The 24,901-nt window shown below is 46.6% G+C and overlaps 3 protein-coding genes across 6 annotated transcripts in view; 1 reads left to right on the forward strand and 2 right to left on the reverse strand.

Moving 5' to 3' along the window:
* Positions 1 to 139: 139 nt before the first annotated feature.
* Dpep2nb (DPEP2 neighbor) lies at positions 140 to 3,566 on the reverse strand. The gene is made up of 2 exons (XM_041650535.1): positions 3,500 to 3,566; positions 140 to 450 (listed from the first exon to the last, which is right to left on the reverse strand). The coding sequence occupies exons 1-2, from the start codon at positions 3,564 to 3,566 to the stop codon at positions 140 to 142; spliced, it is 378 nt and encodes a 125-aa protein (XP_041506469.1).
* Positions 3,567 to 7,533: 3,967 nt separating this feature from the next.
* Positions 7,534 to 9,520, reverse strand: Ddx28 (DEAD-box helicase 28). Its single transcript, XM_041650117.1, has one exon. The coding sequence runs from the start codon at positions 9,367 to 9,369 to the stop codon at positions 7,747 to 7,749; it is 1,623 nt and encodes a 540-aa protein (XP_041506051.1). The 5' UTR covers positions 9,370 to 9,520; the 3' UTR covers positions 7,534 to 7,746.
* Dus2 (dihydrouridine synthase 2) overlaps positions 9,427 to 24,901 on the forward strand; it is a 46,672-nt gene continuing 31,197 nt past the window's right edge. For 2 of the 4 annotated variants that reach the window (XR_005974162.1, XM_041650118.1), the window contains exons 1-3: positions 9,720 to 9,850; positions 12,675 to 12,813; positions 21,747 to 21,792. Coding sequence is in view for 2 of the 4 variants with exons in the window: in XM_041650118.1 (XP_041506052.1) it covers positions 9,843 to 9,850; positions 12,675 to 12,813; positions 21,747 to 21,792 (193 nt within the window). In the remaining 2 variants the exon portion in view is untranslated. Of the gene's footprint in view, positions 9,520 to 9,719; positions 9,851 to 12,674; positions 12,814 to 21,746; positions 21,793 to 24,901 lie in introns of those variants that run through there. The other 2 variants (XM_041650120.1, XM_041650121.1) reach the window with 2 other exon arrangements.

A 24,901-nucleotide genomic window follows, 5' to 3' on the forward strand; every position in this document is an offset into this window, starting at 1 on the left:
TGGCTATTTGGCAAGCAAGCAGATTCCTGACTAGAGAGGACGCAGGCAGAACAGCTACATTAGTGGTCAGTGGAGGTCATTGCTGAAGAGGGCTCAGTCATCTGAGGCAGCCACTGGCCTGTCCTCTGGGCACTGATGCTCAGGCAGCGTGCTTCTGTGGGGCTACCCCTTTGCCACCATGCTTCATTTTAAGGCGAGGAATTTTGGCACTAGGACACCCCAGATCTTGGTCTGACTCCTCCTGAACTCTCTGTCTCTTGCGAGCCCGCCTGGGTGCTGGTTTCTCTTCCTCAGCTTTTGCCGGGGTGGCCAGCGGAGCATCCCCATAGACACGATAGCCTCCAATCAGGCAGTATGTCTCTCCATGCCAGGCTATCTGGGCTTGTACGTGCTCTCTGTAGAGGACATGGTAGTATCCAGGGGAAGGGGGGGCTGCGGGAGGCACCGGTGCTGCAGAGAAAACCAGAACTGATCAGTCCCTTTTGCTCTGTCCTCTGTGCTGCAGAGCCCTTCCTCTCAGGCCCCTTTCTGTCTCTGCCCAAAGCCCTCCTATCTGCTTGGCATCCCAGACACAGCCTTGCCTGTCACTGCCGTGGGTCCCCTTGGAAGGGGGCTTCTGTAAGAGCACTTGGTTTCCTGGGGAGCCAGTGGCAGCTGTGTGAGGCCTGCGTGTGTGGCCCATCTCCATAAAGAACGGTAGACCCTCGAGCTAGCTACAGCTGAGACCCCCTTAGTTTCTCCTCCCACAAATGAGAAGGATTTCTAAAAGCCTGCTGTTTCTGGGCTGTAATGAGTATGTTTGGAAAAGCAGATATTAGCTGTAAAAAATAATCATGTTATAATCCACAGACTCAGGGAGACCAAGTAACAAGAAGTTCTCAAGGAGGGGGGGCATATAGTTCTCCCTGGGAAGGGGAACTGGAATAGATTTTTCAGGAGGGATCAGGTAATGGTGGGTGCTGGGGGAAGATAATACTGGGAGAGATGATTGAGATTGGGAGACATTTTGGCGGTGAGGTAGAAACCTCGGGCAATGGAAACTCCTTGGAATCTACAAGGGTAACCCTAGCAACGACTCCCAGTAATGGGGGATATGGAGCCTGATTCATCTTCTGTAACCAAGCAAGCCCCCCCCCCCCGGTGGAGGGCCTGGGATACCAAACCAGCCTCAAAAACTTGGACCTACAATTTGTCCTCCTTGTAAGATGTGCTGGGGAAGCTAGGCGGTGTTGGCGCACACCTTTAATCCCAGCACTCAGGAGGCAGAGGCAGGTGGATCTCTGTGAGTTCGAGGCCAGCCTGGTCTACAGAGTGAGTTCCAGGACAGTCAGGGCTATTATATAGAGAAACCCTGTCTTGAAAAATAAAAACAACAAAACAAAAGATGTGCTGGAGTAAAGGTGGTGCAGAAGTTGTGGGATTGGCCAACCAATCAATGACTGGTCCAACTTGAGACCCACACCATGAGATGGTGCCCATGCCTGACACTTCCTGGATGGCCAGTAAGCAGAGGTGGGATAGCACAGCATCCTAGGATAGAACCATACACAACTGGCAAAAAAAGAAAGTCAATGGAATGATTCCTAATGATATTCTGCTATATGCATAACATAATTGTCACCAGAAAGGTTTCATCCAGCAATGGATAGGAGCGCATACAAAGACCCAGGGAAGAGGGAGAGAAGGATTGTAGGAGCCAGAGGAGTCAAGGACATCCTGAGAATATGGACCACAGAGTCAACTAACCAGGGTTCCTAGGCACTCACAGAGACTGGACAATAATCAGGGAGCCCGTGTGGGTCTGAGCTTTGTGTATATGTTATGGTCATGTACCTTGGTGTTCTTGTGGGACTCCTAACAGGGGGCACAGGGGCTATCTCTTGTTTGCCTGCTTTTGGGACCCCTTTCCTCCTACAGGGTTGCCTTGTCCAGCCTTGATATGAGGTTACGTGCCGTGCCTAGTCTTACTGCAATTTGTTATGCTGTGTTTGGTGGACATCCCTGGGAGGCCGGCTCTTTTCTGAAGGCAAACAGAGGAGGGGTGGATCTGGGGGAGAGAGACTGGGAGGAGAGGAGGAAGGTGAGGCTGAGGTTGGGATGTAGCATAAGAGAGAAAAAAAGAGTGGTATTTGAACTTCTTAACCACCGAGCCATCAATTTGCCAGTTACTTGAAAAACAAACAAAAGAAACCTCCCCCCGCCAAAGAAAAAGAAAACAAGGTAGATAGGTGTGCTGGTGCACACCTGATTTTAGCTCCTGGGAGGCAGAGGTTAGAGGATTGTCACAAGTTGGGGCCATGCCTTATCTACATGCAGAGTTGTAGGCCAGCTGAGTTACATACTGACATTGTCTCAAACAAAAACAAAATCTATGTGTATAGCAGAATATCGTCAGGCATTATTACATTGACTGCCCCCTCCCCCACAAGTCATGTTTGGTTCTATCCAAGTCTCTGAGTCATCCATCCTCTGGGTTCTGGTGTCCAGGCAGTGTCGGGGTGGGCTTACACTCCTGGCATGGGTTTTAGGCTAGACCTGTCATTGGTTGGCCACTCCCTCGATCTCTAGGCCACCCTTACCCCAGCACATCCCATAGGCAGGACAGACTGTAGGTGGAAGGTTATGTGGTTGGGTTGATTTCCCACTTGCTCCACTTGAAGTCTTGCCTGGTTACAGGAGATAGCCAGTGGCTCCTTATCCACTGTTGCTAGGAGTCTTAGCTGGGGTCATCCTTGTAGATTCCTAGGAGATTCCCGGTTCTCTTGTCAGACTCCTGGTAGTGGGAACAGTGGCTATCTGTGACTCTTTTACTGGCTTTTGGGACTTACTCCTCATACTGGATAACCTTGCCCAGTCTTAAAACATGGGGAGGTGCCTAGTGTTACTGAAGATATGCTGTGTTTTGTTGAAACTCACAGGAGACCTGCCCTTTTTAAATAGAAACTGAGGAGGAGTGGATTGGGGGTAGGTGGGAACAGAGGGGTGGAGGTAAGGGGAAGGGACTGGGAGGAGAGGAGGGAGGGGAAACTGTAGCCAGGATGCAAAACAAACAAACAAACAAATAAATAAATAAATAAATAAACATACCAAGAAAACAAAACAAAAGTGCTGGGACTGGTGGCAAACACCTTTAATTCCTGCCCTCAGAGGCTGGCAGATTTCTGAGTTCAAGGCCAGCCTGGTCTACAGGGTGAGTTCCTGGATAACCAGAGTCATGGAAGCCAGGAGACTCTGTGAGGTGGAGGGGGAATCATTTTATAGCCCAGAGGGAAAGCTAAACTGAGAAGATGAGCTTTCTAAACAGTTGCCCAGAAAGGATCTGTTATTTGTCCTCAATATTTAACAAGAATACTTGGTGTATGAGTCAGTGTTACAATTTCCCTTACTCATGGTTATTAGAGAAATTCTGAGGGATGACAAGCCTAAGAGAAATATACAGTCCCCAGTGAAGTTACATGTATACCAAAGGCTCTTGTGTGGATGCCTGGTCTAGATTTACCTGAGTAACAGCCCTCACAGGGGATAGAGGACAAGTTACAATTAATATAGAAGATCCGGTCAGTCATTCTCAGACACTCAGACTCGTATCCAGTACAGAAACGGTAGGAATGTTTCCCTAAGGCATCCAAGTTTCTATAGTTACATCGCCATGGAAACTGAGAGCTGTGATGTCATCACTACCTACTGAGGTCACATATGGAACAGACTTTGAGGTTTTAAAGAGAGCAGGGTAAAGGCAGAGGGGAACCCTGGATAGGATTCTTCTACATGATCTACCTAAGTAGCCACTCCCTGGGGATCCCTGTGGAGCACTTAGATGGTTACAGTCCCAGTGGCCACTGAAGGATATGAGAAACACAAATTCTAGATTGGACAGAGTGAAGATTAACCTTAACTAGCCCCTAAGCAATAGAAAGGCAGAAGGTTGGGTAGATTAGAGAGCAAGAGGGCATGGGTGTGTTGGTGCACACCTTCGGTGCACTTGGAGGCAGAGGCAGGCAGATCTTCTGAGTTTGAGGCCAGCTGAAGCAATATAGTGAGACTCTTAAAAAAAAAAAAGCCAAATCTTTACAAGTTCAAAAGACATACCAGCTAGCAAAAATGAAAGGCAGGGGCTGGAGAGATGGCTCAACAGACAAGAGCACTGACTGTTCCTCTACAGGACGTGGGTTTAATTCCAGCATTCACTTGCTAACAGTCCAGTGCTAACTCCAGTTCCAATGGGATCCAACACCTTCTGGCCTTCAAGGGCACTGCATGACTGTCGTTCTTAAACATGCGTGCAGGGAAAGCATAAACATAAAATAAAAACCTAGACCCCAACACACAGACCACACACACAAAACCAGGCTTCTATTGGCTTTGTTCTGTCCAAAGAATACAGTCATAGAACCCATAGAACCGCTATCTTTTTACAATTGAGGTCTCAAGAAAATTTCAGGGGTAGGCTTTGGGTATAAAGTTACATTCAGAGTGCTCACCTAGCCTGCAGAAAGTCCTTGATTCCATCCCCAGCACCACATAAACCAGAATGCATACTCCGGTAGTTTCTGCTCTTAGGAGTGGATGCAGCAGGATCAGAAAGCAGCCATCAGAAAGATGGCTCAGTGGTTGAGAGCACCGGGTGAGCTGGGCGGCGGTGGCACACGCCTTTAAATCCAGCAGGCATTGGTTTGGAAAAAAAAAAAAAGAGCACTGGGTGCTCTTCCAGAGGTCCTGAGTTCTAATTCTCAGTAACTACACGGTGGCTCACAGCCATCTATGAGGTCTGCTGCTGTCTTCTGGAGTGCAGGTGTACCTGCAGATAGAGTGTTCATAACATATGAGTGTTCATAAACATAAAATAAGTTATTAAAAATAGTTTCCTCTTGGGGGGCAGAGAAGCAGGGAAGGGAGCAGAGAAAAATGTAGAACTCAATAAAAATCAATAAAAAATTACCATTAAAATATTTCCTCTCAATAAAGACATTTATTCAATTTTTTGGTTTTTAAAGACAGGGTTTCACTGCATCTTTGGAGCTTGTTCTGGAACTAGCTCTTTTTAAAAATAATTTATTTTGCATTGGTGTTTTGCTACCTGTATGTTGGTGTGAGGATGTCAGATTTTGGAGTTACAGGCAGTTGTCAGCTGCCATGTGGTGCTAGGACTTGAACCCAGGTTCTCTGGAAGAGTAGTCAGTGCTCTTAACCACTGAGCCATCTCTCTAGCCCCGGAACTAGCTCTTGTAGACCAGGCTGGCCTCGAACTCACAGAGATCCGCCTGCCTCTGTCTCCCGAGTGCTGGGATTAAAGGTGTGCACCACCACTGCCTGACAGATCTATTCCATTTTTAAAAAAAAACTTAAGCAGGCATGGACCAATAAATGTAGCAGTAATAAAAGGCTGAGGTAGGAAGATCAGTATGAGTTCAAGGTCAGCCTGGATTACATAGTAAGATCCTTTCCAAACTGCTGAAAATATGAGTCATATACGCCAGCACAGCCGGCTTTAATCCCAGCACATGTGAGGCAGAGGCAGAAAGAGCTCTCTGAGTCTGAGACCAGTCAGGTCTGCAGAGCAAGTTCCATGCCAGCAGGCTACATAGTAAGATCTGCCTCAAAAAACAAAAGCAAAATAACAAAACAAAAAACTGAAAATGAAAAAAACAAAACCCAAACCTGGTCTCCTTCTACTCCTGCCAAATTCAAACAATGAAATCTACAGGTTTACCAGGGGTCACACAGATACTGTATTTGTTTTTTAGAAAACTTCCTTTTTACATTGACTTTTTGTTTGTATGTCTATGTGTGTGTGCCCATTTGCCACAGATTAGTGCTAAGGTCAGAGGACAACTTGAGGTGGTTATCACCTTCTACCATGTGGGTTGCTAGACTTGATGCCGGGTGCCATATTCACTTAGTCATTTCAGTGGCCCAGGATCGGTGTTTTCTTCACCAAGACTATAGGTTCATATTGTTCAAGCTTGGGTTCCAGACTTAAGAGTGTTGAGAAACATGATGACAAGCTCCCACTGTAAGTGTTGGAGATCATTGTATCAAAGTTGACATATACTGGGAGGATGGTAGAGGTGCCGCAAGGGAAAACAGTTGTCAGTGATTTCACAAAGTGGGATTGGCAGAATATATTTTTTAATTAATTTATTTATTTATTATGTATACAATATTCTGTCTGTGTGTATGCCTGCAGGCCAGAAGAGGGCACCAGAGCCCATTACAGATGGTTGTGAGCCACCATGTGGTTGCTGGGAATTGAACTCTGAACCTTTGGAAGAGCAGGCAATGCTCTTAACCTCTGAGCCATTTCTCCAGCCCGGCAGAATATTTTTGTAGAAATAGTATTTATGTAGTGACATAAATGGACAACCCTTCCACTTCCCTTTTCAAAACAAAAAGCAACAGTGTTTGAGATGCAGCTTAGCTCAGCAGTAGAACACTTGACCAACACGCTTGAGGTCCTGGGTTAAAGTGCCAGTATGGCAAACAACCACGACAAGAAACAACAACAGACCAAACAGGGCTTGGCTCAGTAGGTAAGAGTGCATACTTGCAGAGGGCCAGAGTCTGGTTTCCACCACCTTTATGGGAACATTCACAGTTGAATATAATTCCAGTTGTAGGAATCTCACTCAACCTTCTAACCTCTGAAGGTGCCTGCTTCATGTGCACCTACCTACATACAGACACACATACAAATAATTCAAAATTAAATAAACCTTAAAAAAAATAAACCCAATCCAAGCCAACAAAATCCTACATTTGATGGAGTGTAAATCCTCAAAATCTACTAAATTCTCTTCAGAGGGTGGTTACTTTTAGGGAAGTGCACACAAAACTGTGATTAGCTAGGGGTAGGGACACAGTCTCCAGTCCTAGCGTTCATCAGCCAGGTTAAGATTAACAATGGTCCATGTGTGCTGACACATGCCTTTAGTTCTAGCGCTCATGAGACAGAAGCACAGTTTTTTGTGAGTTAGGGGCCAGCCTGATCTATGTAGTAAGTTCCAGGACAGTCAGGCCTACATTATGAGATCCTGTTTTTTTTTTTTTTTTTTTGTTATTATTGTTTTCTGGAGACAGAATAGGGTTTTCTGTGTAGTCCTGGCTGTCCTGGAACTTGCTGTGTAGACTAACTAGGCTGACTTCAAACTCAGAGATCCTTCTGTATCTGCCTTCTGAGTGCTGGGAGTAAAAACATGTGCCACCACCTCCCTGTCTTAAAAAGACAAACAAAAAATTGGGGAAAAAAAGGATCACTAAAGACTAACTTGAGCTAGTGACACACAGTGAGTTCAAGTCAATTGTGAGCTACATAGTGTCAACCTGTTTCAAAATACACAAGTCATTTCTTGTTAGAAACCATGACATGAGGTCCATTGAGATGGCTAGGGGGACAAGGGCACTTGCCAAGCAAGTCTAGTGAGCCTAGATCCCTGGAACACCCAGAAAGGTGGAAAGATAGGATTGGTTACACAAAATTGTCTTCTGACCTCCACACACACATATAAAGAAGAAAAATGAAATCAAGACATTATATAAAGTCAAAATACCCTTTATTTATTTATTTTTAATATGTTAGTCTCCAGTTCTGGCCAGTAGTTTACTTTTCAAATCTCCAAACAGTTCATCATGTTTTCAGAGAGGCAAGGGGTGGTGTGGTGATCCGATGTCACCCACTGACCAAAGTATTCAACCCTCTTGGCCCCACCCCAGGAAGATTCCTGTTCTAGTATTCCAGCCAGCCAAAAATCAGGCTTGTTGAGGCAAAGGGTCTTTCACTGAAGAGGCTAATCCTGGAAGGCTTCTTCTTCGACGAGCTGCCAGCTCAATTTTCTGGACTAGGCTCACATCCCAGGGATGGGTCACAAAACTGATGACGGTCCCTGGCACTTCACTGCCCACTCGACCCACCCTTCCTGCTCTGTGGATGTAATCCTGCAGAGTAGGGGGGAAATCGTAATTGACAACCAGTTCCACATGGATGCTATCTAGACCTCGCGATGCTATGTCTGTGCAGACAAGGACGTCTTGGGAGCCCTTTTGGAATCTCTGGAAGATGCCGGCCCTCATCGAGGCTGGCATCTGCCCTTGCAGTCTCAGATGTTGGATTTTGTGGTCATCCAGAATATATCCCAGCCAATTCACAGTGCTGGAGCTGTTGCAGAACACCAGGACCGTTCCTGAGGCTTTTGTCTTATTTGCCTTGTCATGCTGTTTGAGGATCTGAACCAGTTCTGTTACCTTCTCCGCTCCCTTTAGTCTCATAAATGTCTGTCTGACATGAGGCATGATGCAGTGGAGCCTGGAGCTGGTGACGGTGGTGAGGCAGTCTGGGCTGGTGACTTTACTCAGCAGTTCGTTTACGCCTTCTGGAAACGTGGCTCCCACCATCACTAACTGAGCTTTGGGATTAAAGGGGTCTTCTAACTCAGCTGGACTTTCTGCTATAGGGCTCTTTCCCAAGATGTAGTCCACAAGTTCCAGGAAGCTTTCATCCAGCAATGTGTCCGCTTCATCCAGCACGAGGAAGGAAAGATGCTGCAAGCTGACCAGTTGACTTTTCAGGGCCTTCCACAGAGCCCCGGGAGTGGCCACGAGCACATCTGCTGACGGTAGTCTACACAGCTGCAGTTTGAGCTTACTCATGCCGAGGCCGCCTCCAAGCTCTGTCACCTGTAGGCCCAGGTACCGACCCAGTGACTGGGCCACGGCCTGTACTTGCTCGGCTAATTCTCGGGACGGTACCAGAACCAAGCCTCGGGGAGCTGTGGAACTGCGGGAGTCCAAGCCTGGTCCTCTCAGGAGACGTTGAAATAGGGGCAGTAGGTAGCTGAGGGTCTTGCCACTACCGGTTTCGGCAGCGCAAAGGAGGTGACGGCCGCGAAGCACTGGCGGGATGGTTTTCAACTGCACCGAGGTTGGCCGAACGATTTCGGGTGCAGCCTCCTGTAGCGCGAGCAGCACTCGGGGCTCCAGACCCAGGTCGACGAAGCTGCCACGGGACGAGAGGTTCGTCAGCGCGGGCGTCTCTTGCTGCACTCGCTCTATGGAAAAATGATCCCGACGCGATCGTCGATGCTTCCAGCCACGCGAAGCCAGTGGCGCGCACTCCCAACGGCCCAGCGTGAGGCGCGCGGGCTGGTTCAACTCCGGCCGCCGCGCCGAGACCAGCAGTGGACCGGGTCGTACTAGCACCGGCCGTGATAAACTCCCACGATCGCTCTGTCGCTGTTGCTGCCGTCGCTGCAGAGCCCGCGGAATGCGCACCACTGGCAAGGGCTCATCGGAACTGTGCACCGCTATGTTCCGTCGGGGCTCCAGAAGCAACCGAACCGCTAGCGAAAACAGTCTCATGGGCCGGGCTAAAGCCATGATTCCCTTGATGCAGAAGAGGCGCCTGCTAGTGACGTCAAGTGCGCGACCGTGGTCTTGGGTACGGTGGCTGGCGCAGCTCAGTGTGGCGTGTGGCGCTGCAGCATCGTCCGGAAAGAGGGAGGATTCTTAGAGTTCAGTGGCTGCGAGGTGTGTAGGTTCCCATCGGGTTTGGCGACGTCCAGATTGGGGTCATTTTTGGGGAAGGTGCTCGGTGGAGGCAGGATCCCGGGTCGCCAATAGGAGGTGACCGTGGGGCCCTGGCTCAAGGCGTCAGGAGTGAGGATGGCCTCTGTCAATTGGGTGCTTAATGTCTGAGATTCTTATTTGCGGTCTTCATTGCCCCTGTCAAGCTTCCCGTAAAACTCCAAGGCTGCGAAGTGAGGCGATGTTTTCACAGATACGCGCTCGGCTAAAAGCCTGGGTGTTTCAAGTGTGGTGAGAGTCTGAATGAACTGTAGGCCGGGGGACTGATGCAAAGGTAGGGAGTCCGGATCTAGGCTCAACCCTATTCTCTAGTTCAGACTCCAGAGTGCATGCTGGTGGCCTGCTGCTTCTTTCATCTCTGAAGTAGGAGATAAGGACTCAGTTCTTTTAGAAGGAGTTTCTCGTTTTTACACGTTGTCCCGTCCTTTCCAGGCAAACCTCACCCTCCATTCCTTGTAACCCCTTCCAGCTTCTCATACCGGACTCATCACTCATCTTGCTATCCATTGACTTCTCAGGCCGATTCTGAATTGCCTGAATAGAAGTAGTAAGAAGGGTCCCGTTAACCTTATGGAGTGATTAAGCTTATCTCACAAAGCAGACTACTTATCTTGAATTTGGTGGTTCAGGTTGTTTAAACTTTTTTTTTTTAAATTTTATTCTTCTTGGACACATCTGGGAAAAAAAAATGGATGTATAGTGTAAAGTGCCTGGAGTGGGAGATAAGGTCGATGTTTGTGGATTGATTACCTGGAAGGTTTCTAACATCTGGAGAAAGTGTTTTAATTTCATTAACTAGAGCTAGCCCTTCATATTATAGGTGGATATCTGTGGATTTTTCGCACTGTAGAGTGAAAATATTCATGAAAAAAAAGTGTCTGTACTAAACACGGGTATACATTTTCCTTTAATGTTACTCCCTAACAATATAGTATAACAACTATTTACATTGTGTTTATATTGTATTAGTCATTAGAAGCAACTTACAAATGATTCAAAACATATGAGAGAGGGTTGGGATATAGCTTAGTGATACTATGATTGCCTACTATCATTTATGAAGTCCTGAATTCAATCTCCCAAAAAACAAAAGTATATAGATGGATATGTAGGGATTTTATATAAGGGGCTTGAGCATCTTCAGATTTTAGTATCATTGAGGTTTCTAAACTGGCCCCTGATAGCTACCTATTGATGACAGTACCATTAAAAAGATCGGAATTTATCTGGGCATGGTGGCACATGCCTTTAATCCTTGTACTGAAAGTCAGAGGCAGCTGACCTCTGAGTTGGAGGCCAGCTTGGTCTAAATACCATGTCAGCCTGGACTCTAATAGTGAGACCCTGTCTTTAAATAAAAAAGTAGGACATAGGATTTTATTTTCTTCTTCTTCTTCTCTGTGGTAGTGGGGATGGAAGCCAGGGTCTTGTGCATGCGAACTGAGCAAGTGCCTCCCTAGTAAGCTATAGTCCCAGCCCTTGACTGTCAGCCTCCCCACTCCCCTCCTTTTCTTCCTTTATGTAGCCTGGCTAGCTTGGAGCTCACCATGCCCAGCCCCAGCCCCTGACTTCCTTTTGGTTTAGTTCCCCTTGTCTCTCCGTCGCTGCTCTGGAATATGACTACTTCTCACCAACTTCACTGAATCCCTGCCGTCTCATGCTGATCACTGGATTGCCTTTGAATTTATCTCCCTGCAGTCCTGCAGGCTGAAAGTCCTTTCTTGACCCCTTCCTCCAGTTTCCTATTCACACAACAGACATTGTGATCCTGGGAAAACGCGTGCGAACTCCTGCTACTTCTCTACTCATAAGCCTTTACTTTGATAAGTTATCTCTTTGACGTCCCACCGAGTCACGTCTCAGGGCTGCCTCTTATCTCACCGATGCTACGCCACTTACTGAGCTTGTTATTTTCTCTCCTTGTGTGGTCCACGTTGTCCTCCTTCGGACGCCTCCAAAGTACCACACAGGCTCCTCTTTTAGGCCCTGTGCACTGGCCACCGCCTGTGTTGTGCATTGCACTATGTTCCTACTTGACTGATCCAAATCTTTGTTTATATCTTATCTTTTTAATGACACACACCCCAACTTCTCTTTTTAAAAACTGATTCTAATGCTTTCCGTCTTGATTCATTTCCTTTTTATTTTTTTTTTAATTCTTGTGTGTTGTTAGTTTCCCAGGACACTATCTAATGGTTTATTTATTTATATACTTACTGGGTTTTGCTATTACTCCCCCCCTGGACTGAACACTCTGCTAGGCAGGAGTCCAGTTAGTCCTGCTAGTCCATTTTGTTCTCTGAGTCTATGACAGTTTTGTTCCCAAGAGATCTTGGCAGTGACTGGCACTTAATGAACAGTTGTTAGATGAATGGCTAAGCATGAATCAGAGATATGTGTTAGAAGTACGGAGAAAGCCTGCCCGGGATGATAGGAGGCATTTTTTTTTTATTCGCTTATGTTTCTTTTTTTAAAGTTATTTTTATTTTTTATGTATATAAGTGTTTTTGCCTGCATGTGTACCTTTGTTGTGCTTCTGAGTCTGGTGCCTGCAAAGGTCAGAAGAGGGTGTCAGAACCCCTGAAACTGTAGTTACAGAAGGTTGTACGCTACCATGTAGGTCCTGGGAATCAAACTCAGGTTCTTTGCAAGAGTGGCAAGCGCTCCTAATCACAGATTTCTCGCCGATTCGCCATTATTTTTTTAATTTAAAGACGATTTTGGGGCTGGAGAGATGGCTCAGCGGTTAAGAGCACTTGCCTGCTCTTCCAAAGGTCCTGAGTTCAATTCCCAGCAACCACATGGTGATTCACAATAATCTGTAAAGAGATCTGGCGTCCTCTTCAGACAGAACACTATATACATAATAAGTAAATCTTTAAATAAAAAACAAAATAACAAAAAAAAGATTTTAAATTGTGTGTATTCTGGGCGTGGGCACGCGCTGAGGCCCGAGGATGACCTTCAGGAGTCAGTTCTCTCTTTCTGCTGCGGGCTCTGGGGATCAACCTCAGGTTGTCAGGCTTACAGAGCACATGCGCTTACCCACTGAACCCGCCCGCCGCTCTTGTTCTAACCTACGTTTTCCCTTTCTTCAGGCATAGCGGAGGAATGATTGGAAACAGCCTCTCCCTGTGCTACCACAATAAGCTCATCTTAGCCCCCATGGTTCGGGTGGGGACTCTACCAATGCGACTCCTGGCCCTGGATTACGGAGCAGACATTGTTTACTGTGAGGTAAGGTATTCCTGGTTTTCTGGGCGCCTCAGGGGACGGGGAACAGGTTTCATCTTTGGGTATGGCAGTGTTTAGGAGAGGGGGAGGTAGAATGGGACCTCCACTTGTGGTCTCACTAAAATCAGGAGAGATCAACACACGTGACACTGATGAGTTCAGGTGGTCCCGAGGCCCTCAGGAACAGCAGTGGGTCAGATGGGTAAATGGCCATCCTGTCTCGTCACTGCCCAGGCATAGCCCCCTGCCCTCCCTGCTCAGTACACTGGTGTACTAACTGACACCTGGAAGGGGAGAAAGAGAACCAGATGCAGGCTAAGGAAGTAGGATGAGGTTGGCGTTGGTGGCTATAGGATTTTTTGGTGATAGGTCAGTAAATATATCCACTGGCTGCTCCGGAGATTACTAGGGCTTCAGACCCAGGTTCAGAAGGATCAGATAGGAAAATGGAATTGTAAGAGTAAGCTGACGCTGGATAGTGAGGGAGTGTTCTTAGTTGAACACTTTTCGGAATTACCTGGAGGGCTATCAATGTGGTGGTCGAGATGTGTGTGAGAAGAGGCTTCTCAGCTCGTGTCAGCCCAGAGGGAGAGAACATGAAGCAGGCGTACGTTCCCCATAGACATGCTTCCTCCAGCTAGGCCACATCTCTGCAAATTTCTGTCTTCTTCCAACGATGCCATTAGATGAACTAACTGATGATGTCAAAAGCCCATTTCTGGAGATGTTGCATTAGGGGTCAATCTTTTAACAAGTAAGCTTTTTTCTTTTCCATTTTCATCTAATTATATAGCCCAGTCTAGCCCCAAAGTCTGTTCTGTTGCCTCAGTTTCTCGTTAGTTTTGAGTTCTTTTATTAATGGCCAGACCAAGAGTGGGCTGGTGCCTCTGAAAAGTCTCTTGATACCCAAGATCAGGGGTAAGGATTTTTCCAGCAGAAGGATTCCTTGACAGCCAGGAGCCAAGAAATACCACAAACTCACACTATGCAACAAACCTCACACAAGAGATTTATTGGGGGAGAAACACAAGGTAATGGCTGTCTCTCAGTGGGAAGAAAGACAGCAGAGAGCTGGGCAAAGGGGAGGGCTTTTATAGGGCCCTGAACCATGTGCAATGAGAAGGGTGTTCTCTGGTCCCTACATCAGAGGTATAGAGTTTTCAAAGACAAAACCATGATTATGGGAGACAGAACCTTAGTGGGGGATTTAGAGAGGCCTAGTAACATCTGTTTTCTTTTCTTTTGGGGGGGGTTGTTTGTTTGGAGTCAGGGTTTCTGTATGTAGCCCTGGATGTCCTGGAACTTGTTCTGTAGACAACCAAGCTGCCCTCAAACTCAGAGATCAGCTTGCCTCTACTTCCAAGTGCTGGGATTAAACATGTACACCACCACTACTTGGCAACATGTGTTTTCTTTGCGAGGATCAGCAATATCTTCTAGACACTTTGTTGTCTGGGCCATGGTCAAGGTCATGGACAGTTCCAGAAGTGCTGCCAAGGCAGAGGTGACTGTTGGGGGTAGGAAGTGTGGAAGGCTGAGAAGTGACCAGTCAGACACAGAATAAAGTTGGGATAGGATGGTATTCCTAGTCATCTCAGCAGGAACCTGGGGAAGGTGAAGCTTGCATCCTCTTCTGGGGAAAATGAGTGTGTAGTTTGACTGGCACGCAGATATGCTTGTTTACAGCCTATGGAACAGAAAGCTGAGAAGCCTGGCTGAGGGGAGGGTACGCTGATGGTTGGGGGTTGTTGTGCTGTAGCTTAGGGTCAGGGTCTCTAAGATGATGGCAAGGTAAAGTGGGAGGACGGAAGTGTTCACCAAAAAGATTTTTTTTCCTGTTTTTTCAAGACAAGGTCTTATTGTAATTCAGGCTGTCCCCAAACTATCTTGAAGTCTGGATCTTCCTGACTAGCTCTCAAGTGCTGTGAGTTCTGATTGCAGGTATGTGCCACCATGGGCTGGCTGTTCCAAAAATTGAATGCAGAGGGCAGAAAACATGATTCAGCATTGGGGCTCACAGAGCTCACATCCTCGTTCCTCAATATCTGTAGAGAAATGTGATAGGAATGCGAGCAGGCAGGTCCGTGAGCCTTTGTGTTAGGCCTGCCTCAGCACGGAGGAGAGCTGTGTCCTGGGGTTAGGTGTTGGGGCACCAGGCACGAAAGGTCCCTGGGGTGCTCAGCTGTGTGTTATCCTTAGTTTTTCTTGGCTAGCACTAACATTTACCCTCCAGAAAAGTTTCTTGGGTTTGGAAAGGAAATAGGAAGAGGGAGAATAAGAATCACTGTCTTCTGACTTCTCAGAGCTTGAGGCCTAGGGCACAAAAAAAAAAAAAAAAAAAAAAAAAAAAAAAAAAGACCAAATCCCAGAGAATAGACAGCTATTAAGTCTTTTTTTTTTTTTTTTTTTTTTTTGTGGAGACAGGGTCTAACTTTATAGCGTTGGTTTGTCTAGAACTTACTGTGTAGTACAGGCTGACCGCAAACTCCCAGAGATCCGCCTGCTTCTATTTTCCTGTGCAGGATTAAAGGCATGCACCACTATGCCCAGCAGGCAGCTGCTAAGTTTTCTTCCTAATGGTGAGTCCACATGCTTCTGCAGGATGACAGAGACGGACACAGGAGCTCTTCATCAGCAGAGTCCCTTTTTACCAAGCAGGTTCAGGGGATGGTAGATTCTAGGGGAAACCCCCAGCTGACCTGCTGTCTGTTTCTTCTCTGTCCAGCTGTGCCCTCCCAGGGTCACCTCAAAGCTCAGGGTGAATGGTGTCCCGCTCCATTGTCCTTGCATTTTGCAATCTGTTTTTATTGATAAATCTTTGTCTGCCCCATGTCCTATTGCTTTTTTTTTTTTTTTTTTTGGTTTTTCGAGACAGGGTTTCTCTGTGGTTTTGGAGCCTGTCCTGGAGCTAGCTCTTGTAGACCAGGCTGGTCTTGAACTCACAGAGATCCGCCTGCCTCTGCCTCCCGAGTGCTGGGAGTAAAGCGTGCGCCACCACCGCCCGGCTTGTCCTATTGCTTTTAGTGAGAAAGACTTGATCCATGGAGTGCTGGCATCTTGTCCCTGCCATGCCCATCTTACTAATGTCATGTACTGAAACAGGTGGTGGTAAGGGCTTAGCTCTTTAGAATCATCAGCTCCTGTGGGCTCAACTGGGGCGAGCTCCTAAGTGATGCAGTGGTGCAGTAATGTAGTGGTGTGATGCAGTGATGCTGTGGTGCAGTGATGCTGTGGTGCAGTGATGCAGCGGTGCCGTGGTGCAGTGGTGCCGTGGTGCAGTGGTGCCGTGATGCAGCGGTGCCATGGTGCAGTGATGCAGTGGTGCAGTGGTGCCGCGGTGCGGTGATGCAGTGGTGCCGTGGTGCAGTGATGCAGTGGTGCAGTGGTGCCGCGGTGCAGTGGTGCCAGGGTGCAGTGGTGCAGTGATGCAGTGGTGCAGTGGTGCCGCGGTGCAGTGGTGCCAGGGTGCAGTGGTGCAGTGATGCAGTGGTGCAGTGGTGCCGCGGTGCAGTGGTGCCAGGGTGCAGTGGTGCCGTGGTGCAGTGATGCCGTGGTGCAGTGGTGCAGTGATGCCTACGTTTATACTCTTAGTCCCTTCCTCTGACCTTTATTTTTTATTTTTTTGGTTTTTTGAGACAGGGTTTCTCTGTGGCTTTGGAGCCTGTCCTGGAACTAGCTCTGTAGACCAGGCTGGTCTCGAACTCACAGAGATCCGCCTGCCTCTGCCTCCCGAGTGCTGGGATTAGTGGCGTGCGCCACCACTGCCCGGCTGACCTTTATTTTTCCTGAGAGCCCAGAGAGCCAGAACCTGGGTATGGTTTTTTTTTTTTGGCTTTTTTTTTTTTTTTTTTTTTTGGTTTTTTCAAGACAGGGTTTCTCTGTGGCTTTGGAGCCTGTCCTGGAACTAGCTCTGTAGACCAGGGTGGTCTCGAACTCACAGAGATCCGCCTGCCTCTGCCTCCCTAGTGCTGGGATTAAAGGCGTGTGCCACCATCGCCCGGCCTGGGTATGTTTTCACTGAGAGAAGTGTAGATGATATGCGGGTGGGCGTGCTCCGGGAGGGCGGGCTGACCCTCACAGTACAGTGCTTTTTCTAACATTCATGGTTCGATGGCAGCCTGGGTCAGCCACCAATGGGGGTCGTGGAAGCTGTGCCGCAGGAGCAGCTGTCTGCGAGGCTCCACACTGTCAGCTAACTCTCTGGGAATCCTTGGGCTGGTTCAGGCCATGTAGAAGTTAGGGGCCCAAGGTTTATGTGATTATTTTAGTGTGTGCCTCCTTTCCCCACCGCTCCACTCTTCCTTCCCTTCTCCCCTCTTAACCTTTCCTCCCCTCTCTCTTTTTTTGAGATGGGGTCTCATGTGTGGCTGAGGATGACTTTAATGCTCTTAGCTCTACCTTCCATGTGTTGGTGTTGTATTAGTCAGCATTCTCTAAAGGAACAGAACTAATGTGTATAATCATGATATAAATTCTAATAATTATATGTAATATAATCATATATATGCTTGGGGTGTTTATTAGAGTTGCTTACAGGCTGAGCGTCTGAGCTAGGGTTCTTTACTAGTCAGGCCATTTACCCAGCCACTGTACCTGTTTGCTTATTTGTTTGGTTTTGTGTGTGTTTTGTTTTAATGTGGGTGTTGAATAGTGACCTGAACCCTCAAGCTTGCACATCAAGCCCTTTACTGGATGAGCTGTCTCCCCAACTTGAAAAGCATGTTTTACCAGTAAATGGGACTCATTTTTTCTTTAGGGCCTTGCTCAGGTTTGGAGTGAGAGTGAAAATTCCAAATACTTTACACCTGTTTGATGTGTCTGTGCTGAGAGACTTGGTGTGATTTATGAACAAAGATGTTTCCGTTAGAGAAGTCCTAAACTTTCCACCCAGGCCCAGCCTCTGAAGAGAGCAGGCAGAGAAGCAGGTGCTTCTCTTGTTTGGCTTGGGGACCAGAGTCTGAGTGTTGGACATGTGATAGTGTGGTGCCTAGTGCCCCCTGGTGGAACCAGAGTTGTCCTACAGGCCAACATCAGGATGAACTGCCTGGATGTTCTTTCTAGGTGATTGACATAGTTGATCTGTGTGATTAAGTGGTTGACTCAGCTCACCTGCCTTGTACAGTGGGACTCCAGGAGTCCAGACTTTAAGGAGACACCTGACTTATTTTCTTCGTGTATGTAATTGGCTTTTTGAGACAGGGTCTTATATTGTTGCTGTGGTGGGCAGGTAACTTACTGTGTTGGCTAAAGTGGCCTCAAATTCCCAGTGTTCCCTGAGTGCTGGGATTAAAGGCATGTGCCAGCACACCTGACAAGATTTATTTTTCATTTTTTTCCTGATATATGGGTGTTTCACCTGTATGTATATCAGTTGTGCGACCCTGCTCCTGGGGAGATGTGAGCAAACGCCTCTCACCCCAGATATGGAACCAACAGCAGACAACTCACAAAAGCTGGGAACTCAGAGCACACTGCACAGCCTGCAGGCAGTTTAACAGACTGGAGGGTGACTTTCCAGGTGGCTCATTTGGTTTGAGCCTCTTCCGGGCAGCTCAGCTAGTTTTTGTTTCTTCTAAGTAATTCTGGGGGTTTCCGCTCCTTCCAGTGTGCTTGGTTAATCTGGGTCTTCCTGGCTACTGGGTCTGAACTTCTTCCAAGTAGTCGAACTGGTCTGAGAGTGTCTCAGCAATTCTTATTTATGCTTGGGGAGGGAGTAGCCTAGGGAATCTGGTCAGCCAACTTGAGTTGTTTACTTCCTGTCTTAGCAAGCGTCCCTGTAGGATGGAATCTTTCTTCTTTTTCATCTTTTATTCTTTTCCTCCTCCTCTTCCTCCTCTTCCTCCTCCTCCTCTTCTTCCTCCTCTTCCTCCTCCTCCTCCTTCTCCTCCTCCTCTTACTCCTCCTCCTCCTCCTCTTCCTCTTCCTCCTCCTCCTCTTCTTCCTCTTTTTTTTTTTTATTTTCCTGACAGGACTTATCTATGTAGCTTTAGGCATCTTGAAACTCATTCTGTGGACCAGGCTGACCTTGAACTCAGAGATCTGCCTGCCTCTGCTTCTCCGAGTGCTGGGATTAAAGGAATCTTTTAGTCTCAGAGGAAACTCTTACACAGCAATGTCTGTGCAAGCTGTGGGTGTCTGGTGCTCCAGGAGGCCAGAAGAGGGTATGGGATTCCTGCAACTGAGTTTGGGGTGGTTGTGAACTGCTGTGTGAGGCCCTCGAAATGAAACCTGCGTCTTCTTCTAGAGTAACAAGTGCTCTGAACCACCAATCCATCTCCTCCTCCCATCACAGCCAATTTTGGTGTACAGTTCAGTAGTGTACACTAAATCTATGTTGCTATGAAACAGATCTTTGAGGCTCTATCTATCATCTTATAAAACTGAAGTTCTTTAAGAGCAACTCCCCTCTTTCCTTCCTCTCTAAGCTCTGATAACCCTATTCTGCTTTCTGTTTCTGTGAGTTATTCAGGTACAAGGAACTCTGCAGTACTTGTCATTGTGTAACTGGTTTATTTTACCTAGCGTAATGTCTTTTTTAAGATTCATTTTAATTTTTTTTTAAATTTACTTATTTATTATATATACAATATTCTGTCTGTGTGTATGCCTGCAGGCCCAAGAGGGCACCAGACCCCATTACAGATGGTTGTGAGCCACCATGTGGTTGCTGGGAATTGAACTCAGGACCTTTGGAAGAGTAGGCAATGCTCTTAACCTCTGAGCCATCTCTCCAGCCCCCTTCATTTTAATTTTTAAAGATTCATTTTACTTTATGTGGATATGGGCATGTGAGTGCAGTGGTTGCAGAGGTGACAAGAGGGTATCAGGTCCCCGGAACTGGAGTGAGCCACCTGCCTTGGAGGCTGGGAACTGGATGCTAGTCCTCTGCAAGAGCAGCAGGTGCTCTTCAGGCTGAGCCATCATCTCTCCAGGCTCTAGCATAATGTTTTTAAGATGTAGCTAGGCCGTACGTGGTAATGCATGTCTTTAATCCCAGCCCAGGATACAAAGGCAGGCAGATTTGAGTTCCAGGCCAGTCATGAGCTATGTAGCAAGACCCAGTCTAAAAATCAAAAGAATACAAAAATAAAACCAAATTTACCTAGCTAAAGCCAGTGAGATGGCTCATTGGATAAAGACTCTTGCTGACCTTGAACTTCTGATTCTCTTGCTTCTGCCATTTAAATGCTGGTGTTACAGGTGTGCAACCCACTGCTGATTTTATGCAGTTTGGGGGCTGGAACTCAGGCTTTGTCAACGGTAGGCAAGCACTCAACAACTGAGCTACATCTCCAGTGAGACAGGTTGTTACTAGTTAGTCTACTAGTTAGTCCTGGCTGACCTTGGACTCAGAGATCTGCCTGCTTCTGTCTCCTGGGAATTGCAGTCATGAGCCATTGTACCCAACATTCTATGCAGGTCTTGAACTCGTAAATCCCTTGCCTTCACTTTTTAAATGCTAGGTTTATAGGCAGAAACTACCATATTCTACTTACTTTTGTTGTTGCTTTGGTCGTACTAGGGAACAAATTCAAGACTACACTATTGAGCTACGTTGCCAGCTCTTCAGAAAATTTTTTTGAGTGTTTATGTAGTGCAGTTGGTTAGCTTGTTCAACCGTTTAAAAATTTGTTTTGAGGATGAAGAGATGGCTCAGTGGTTAAAATCACTTGCTGCTCTTACAAGAGGATCCTGGTTTGGTTCCCAGCACTGACAAAACGTGCCATAACCATCAATGACTCCAGTTCTAGGGTATCCAGTGCCCTCTTCTGACCTCTGTGACACCAGGCATGCACATCGTGCACATACACATGCAAGCCAAACATTCATACGCTTGAAATAAAAATAAATCTTTTTTCGAATATACAATTTTACATTTGAGGTATAATCTCACTAAATTGGCTAGACTCCCCTTAAATGTCTAACTTCTACCTCTGCCTCCCAAGTAGTTGAGATTACGGACATGGGGCATAGAATCAGAACCATGTGCCCAAACTTGACTGTGTTTTTTGTTCAGGACTGGACATTAGATGTTTAGTGATTTGAATGTTGTATTGGAGGAATAGACACAAAGACATATGTTTACCCACATGTTCGTTATATTGAGAGAAGCCACGTGGATACCATCAGGACCTTTTGATCATCTCCTTGATACACCTATACATGGAATGGTATCACCAGGCTGTGGTGTGGTTTGCTGAGGCTCCTAAGAGGTCCATTTGGGGATGAATATCTTGGATGATAATCTTTTACTTTCTTTTGGATGCCTAGAGTCCATGGCCTTGAGCTTCCACATCTGCTGAAATAATCACTGAACAAAGCAGAACAGTCTTGTATCCCACCAAGTATTACTTACCAGAAGACATCACATTTCCCTCCATTTTTAATACTGATTTTGAAGAAATCTCTTTTTCCTTTCTGTCCTGAATCTGCTGGAATTATCTTACCCTGGTGGGAGCCTCATTTCTTTGTTTACATACAGTAAGCTGAGTAGATTTTTCTTTCCTGTGTTTGTCTCAAACCTGCCTCTTTGGGCTATTCTTCTCCAGTTTAATTTTGTCCTTGGATGTTGCTGGGAACCCTTCCCTGCCTGCCCTTTGCCTAGTAATTGTGGTGGGAGGTTCTTTGAAGTGGCAGGGCTTGAGCTGAGATCAGTTTCTAAGAACGGTGTCTCAGTGTCCGTACCTTGGACGGTTCCCTTCTTTCTAGCACTCTGAGTGACTCATCCATTGTCAGAACCCTGGAGAAAACAGCAGATTCACAGAAGCTCTCTCGGGGCCTTGCTTTGCCAGGCTTAGTTGTAGGAAACAGCACACTGTGTTCCCAAAGCCATGGTTTGTTGTCGGCACTGCGGTCGTGAGGGATGCAATAAAGATCCTCCATCTGTGTGGAAGCCTGGTGTCCAGGACTGACAGTATCTTCCGATTCCTCTGCAGGAGCTGATTGACCTCAAGATGCTCCAGTGCAAGCGGGTGGTAAATGGTAAGTGTCGCCCTGGCCTCCGCATTGGGTGTGTGCAGGTGGCTCAAGCACCTGTCTCCGCCCTTGCCCAGGATCCTTCCTTGTTGTTTTGTGTAATTGCATAGAGCACCTGCTCCCTCAAGCGCAGTCACTGCTCTTGATGTAGTGACCAGAGCCATATGTGAGGTTCCCAGGCGTAGCTCATTGGTAGAATGCTTGCTTAACATGTTTGAAAGCCTAGGTTTGATCCTCAGAATCACAGAAACAAACAAACAAATAAATAAATTGGTTGTGAAACAGGCTATGAATGCCTTTCTTTAATAGACTTGATAGCGCAGAAATTTCCATATTTCATAGTGTAGGTAGGACCTTGGGGTCCTGGAATAAGGATAACTTTAGTACAGGGCCCAGCTAAGACTTCTTTTTTTTTAATATATTTATTTTCCTCATAATTTATTTATTTTTATTTTATTTGCATTGGTGTTTTGCCTGCATGTATGTCTATCTGAGGGTGTCAGATCTTGGAGTTACAGACAGCTGTTAACTGCCATGTGGGTGGTAGGAATTGAACCTGGGTCCTCTGGAAGAGCAGTCAGCGCTCTTAACCACAGAGCCATCTTTCCAGCCCCCAGCTCAGACTTCTAATAGTTGTGTGACCGTGGGCAAATCTCATGTCTTGTTTCCATCTCAGATTCTTAGTAGTGAAATGAAAATCATAAGCCTAGTTGGATTGTTGCATAAAGAAGATAAAGTACCAATAAGTACTTTGCACACCTGAAGCTCTGTGGGATGGATTAGTGTTGATGCACTGTAAATCACTTCTGCTTTATTGATGGGTTGATTGTGCTTTAATTAGCATTGTAATCTTCCCCCCGCCCCCCGGACAGGGTTTCTCTGTGTAGCCCTGGCTGTCTGGAACTCACTCTGTGGACCAGGCTGGCCTCAGACCCACTGAGATCCGTCTGCCTCTGCCTCCTAGTGCTGGGATTAAAGGCCTCCAGTGCCTGGCAGCATTATACTCCTTAGAGATCTAGAGATTTTGTTTGTTTTCTTGGGCTGTCTTTGAACTTTCTGTGTGGTGGAGGATGCTGTTGAACTCCTGATACTCTGGCCTCTACCTTTTAAGTGCTAGGATTACAATTGTGCAGTACTGTTTATTTTAAATTATATTTTATTTTGTGTTATGAAAATTTCAGAGTTGAGCAGTGGTACACGTCTTTAATTCCAGCACTTGGGAGACGGAGCAGACAGAATCTGTGGTTTGTAGGCCAGCCTGGGCACCATAGTTCCAGGCCAGCCAGAGCTACATAGTGAAACCCTGTCTTAAAACAAACAAACCAACTTCAGTATTTACTGGGTCATCACTTTGACAGGGCATTAGGAATCTAATGCGTGTTTTTGAGACCTTGTCCAAAATAAATTTTAATATTAACAGATCTGTATAACATAGAAAACAAAACTGCTCCAGAATCCCATACCTAAAGTGGAAATCACAAGAGGAGTGGTGTTTATTTTCCTGCACACTCAGTTACACAGTAAGCATAGTTCATATGTAACTGTGACTTGTTATGTCTGTCTTTCCCCCTGGGGATCTGCCTCACATACTGCTTTGCCACCTCTTTTTCTGATAGGACATTTTCTGTGTCAGAAACTATAGGCGACCATATCAGAATGGGTGTCATCAGCTCCTTAGTGGGATTTTCCCATATTTTGCTGTTCTAATGCTGCATCATAACCTTACCCATTTTGTGTTGTTCTTAGACTTTGACTATCCATGCTAGGAATTAATTAACTTTCTCAGCAAGGCATCCCTCTACCCTCCCTTTCATAACTGTTGTGGGGTATTCCCCTGTTGTGGGACATTCACCAGAGAAGACTGCCCAGACATGGCTTTAAGCCAGTAGAAAATCTTTATTAGCTAGCCGTTGCCTACAATACACTGAATGCTTTGGTTCTGCGTAGCCAGGAGCCCTTCCTGGAGCTAGCTTTTCAGCACAGAGTCACGTTGTGGGCTGACACACGTCAGCTAACAAGAACCATTAGCCAGAAGCGGATCTACAGAAGCAAGGTTGGTGTGTTTAGAGAGCGTCCCAGGACTGTGGGCTTTGGTGGATGGCTGTGGTTTTAGTTTTGGCAGGTGATGCTGCTTACATACCGAGGATCACAGCCTAAATGACATTTCCTTTTCTTCTCTTTCTTTCCTTTTGTTTTTGTTTTTGGAGGCAGGGTTTCCTTGCGTAGCCCTTGCTGTCCTAGAACTAGCTCTGTAGACCAGGCTGGCCTCTAACTCAGAGATCTGCCTGCCTTTGCCTCCTGAGTGCTGGGATTGAAGGTGTGCAGTGCCTCTGCCTGGGTCCTGAATGGCCGTTTCATCATGGAGTTAGTTTTGCTAGGGTCTGGGGCCCTGTACAAAGACTGCCTATCTGTTCCATGCTGGGATGTTAATGCAGATCCATTTGTGGGTGTGCTTTACGTGCTTAAAAGATCTCCTGTATTTTTTTTCCAACATAATATTTTTACCGATTATTTGGGAGTTTCACATAATGTACCCCAATCATACTCACTTCCCAGTCCTTCCAGGTCTACCTCCCCACCCTTATGGACCCCCCCAAAAGAAAGGAGAAAGAAAAGAAAACAAACAATAAGAAAATACAAGTTCAATATGTGTTGCTTATATACTCACTGGAGGATGGTCAGACTCCCAATGGCCAGCTCCTTAAAGAAAAGGAGTCCTTCCCCACCTGCACACCTGGCAGAAGCCATCAGTTGTGGAGAGTTACATTTATTTCAGCATGCTTAGCACTAACCAGACTGGCCTTGAACTCACAGAGATCCACTTGCCTCTGACTCTTGAGTGCTGGGATCAAAGGCCTGGCCCTTATCACAATTTAAGAGTTCTCTCCAGGGACTGGGTAGATGGCTCAGATATTAAGAGCACTGACTGCTCTTCCAGATTTCCTGAGTTCAATTCCCAGCAACCACATGGTGGCTAACAACCATCCATAATGAGATCTGGTGCCCTCTTCTGGCCTGCAGGCAGGACATACAGGCAGAACACTCTATACATTTTAAAAGAAAAAAGAGTTCTCTTCAAAAGCCTCTTGTCTAGGCAGTTACTTTTTTTGGGGGG

Source organism: Microtus oregoni, unplaced genomic scaffold (assembly GCF_018167655.1).
Source record: "Microtus oregoni isolate MIOR12 unplaced genomic scaffold, Mior012 000004F_ref0000308, whole genome shotgun sequence".
NCBI classification, from domain to species: domain Eukaryota; kingdom Metazoa; phylum Chordata; class Mammalia; order Rodentia; family Cricetidae; genus Microtus; species Microtus oregoni.

Excerpts from the sequence above, each read along its gene's own strand:
- Dpep2nb (XM_041650535.1), bottom strand. The coding sequence starts at position 3,566 with ATGACTGACCGGATCTTCTATATTAATTGTAACTTGTCCTCTATCCCC. Across the intron at positions 451-3,499 it reads CTGTGAGGGCTGTTACTCAG|CACCGGTGCCTCCCGCAGCC; the intron begins GTAAATCTAGAC and ends TTTTCTCTGCAG.
- Ddx28 (XM_041650117.1), bottom strand. The coding sequence starts at position 9,369 with ATGGCTTTAGCCCGGCCCATGAGACTGTTTTCGCTAGCGGTTCGGTTG.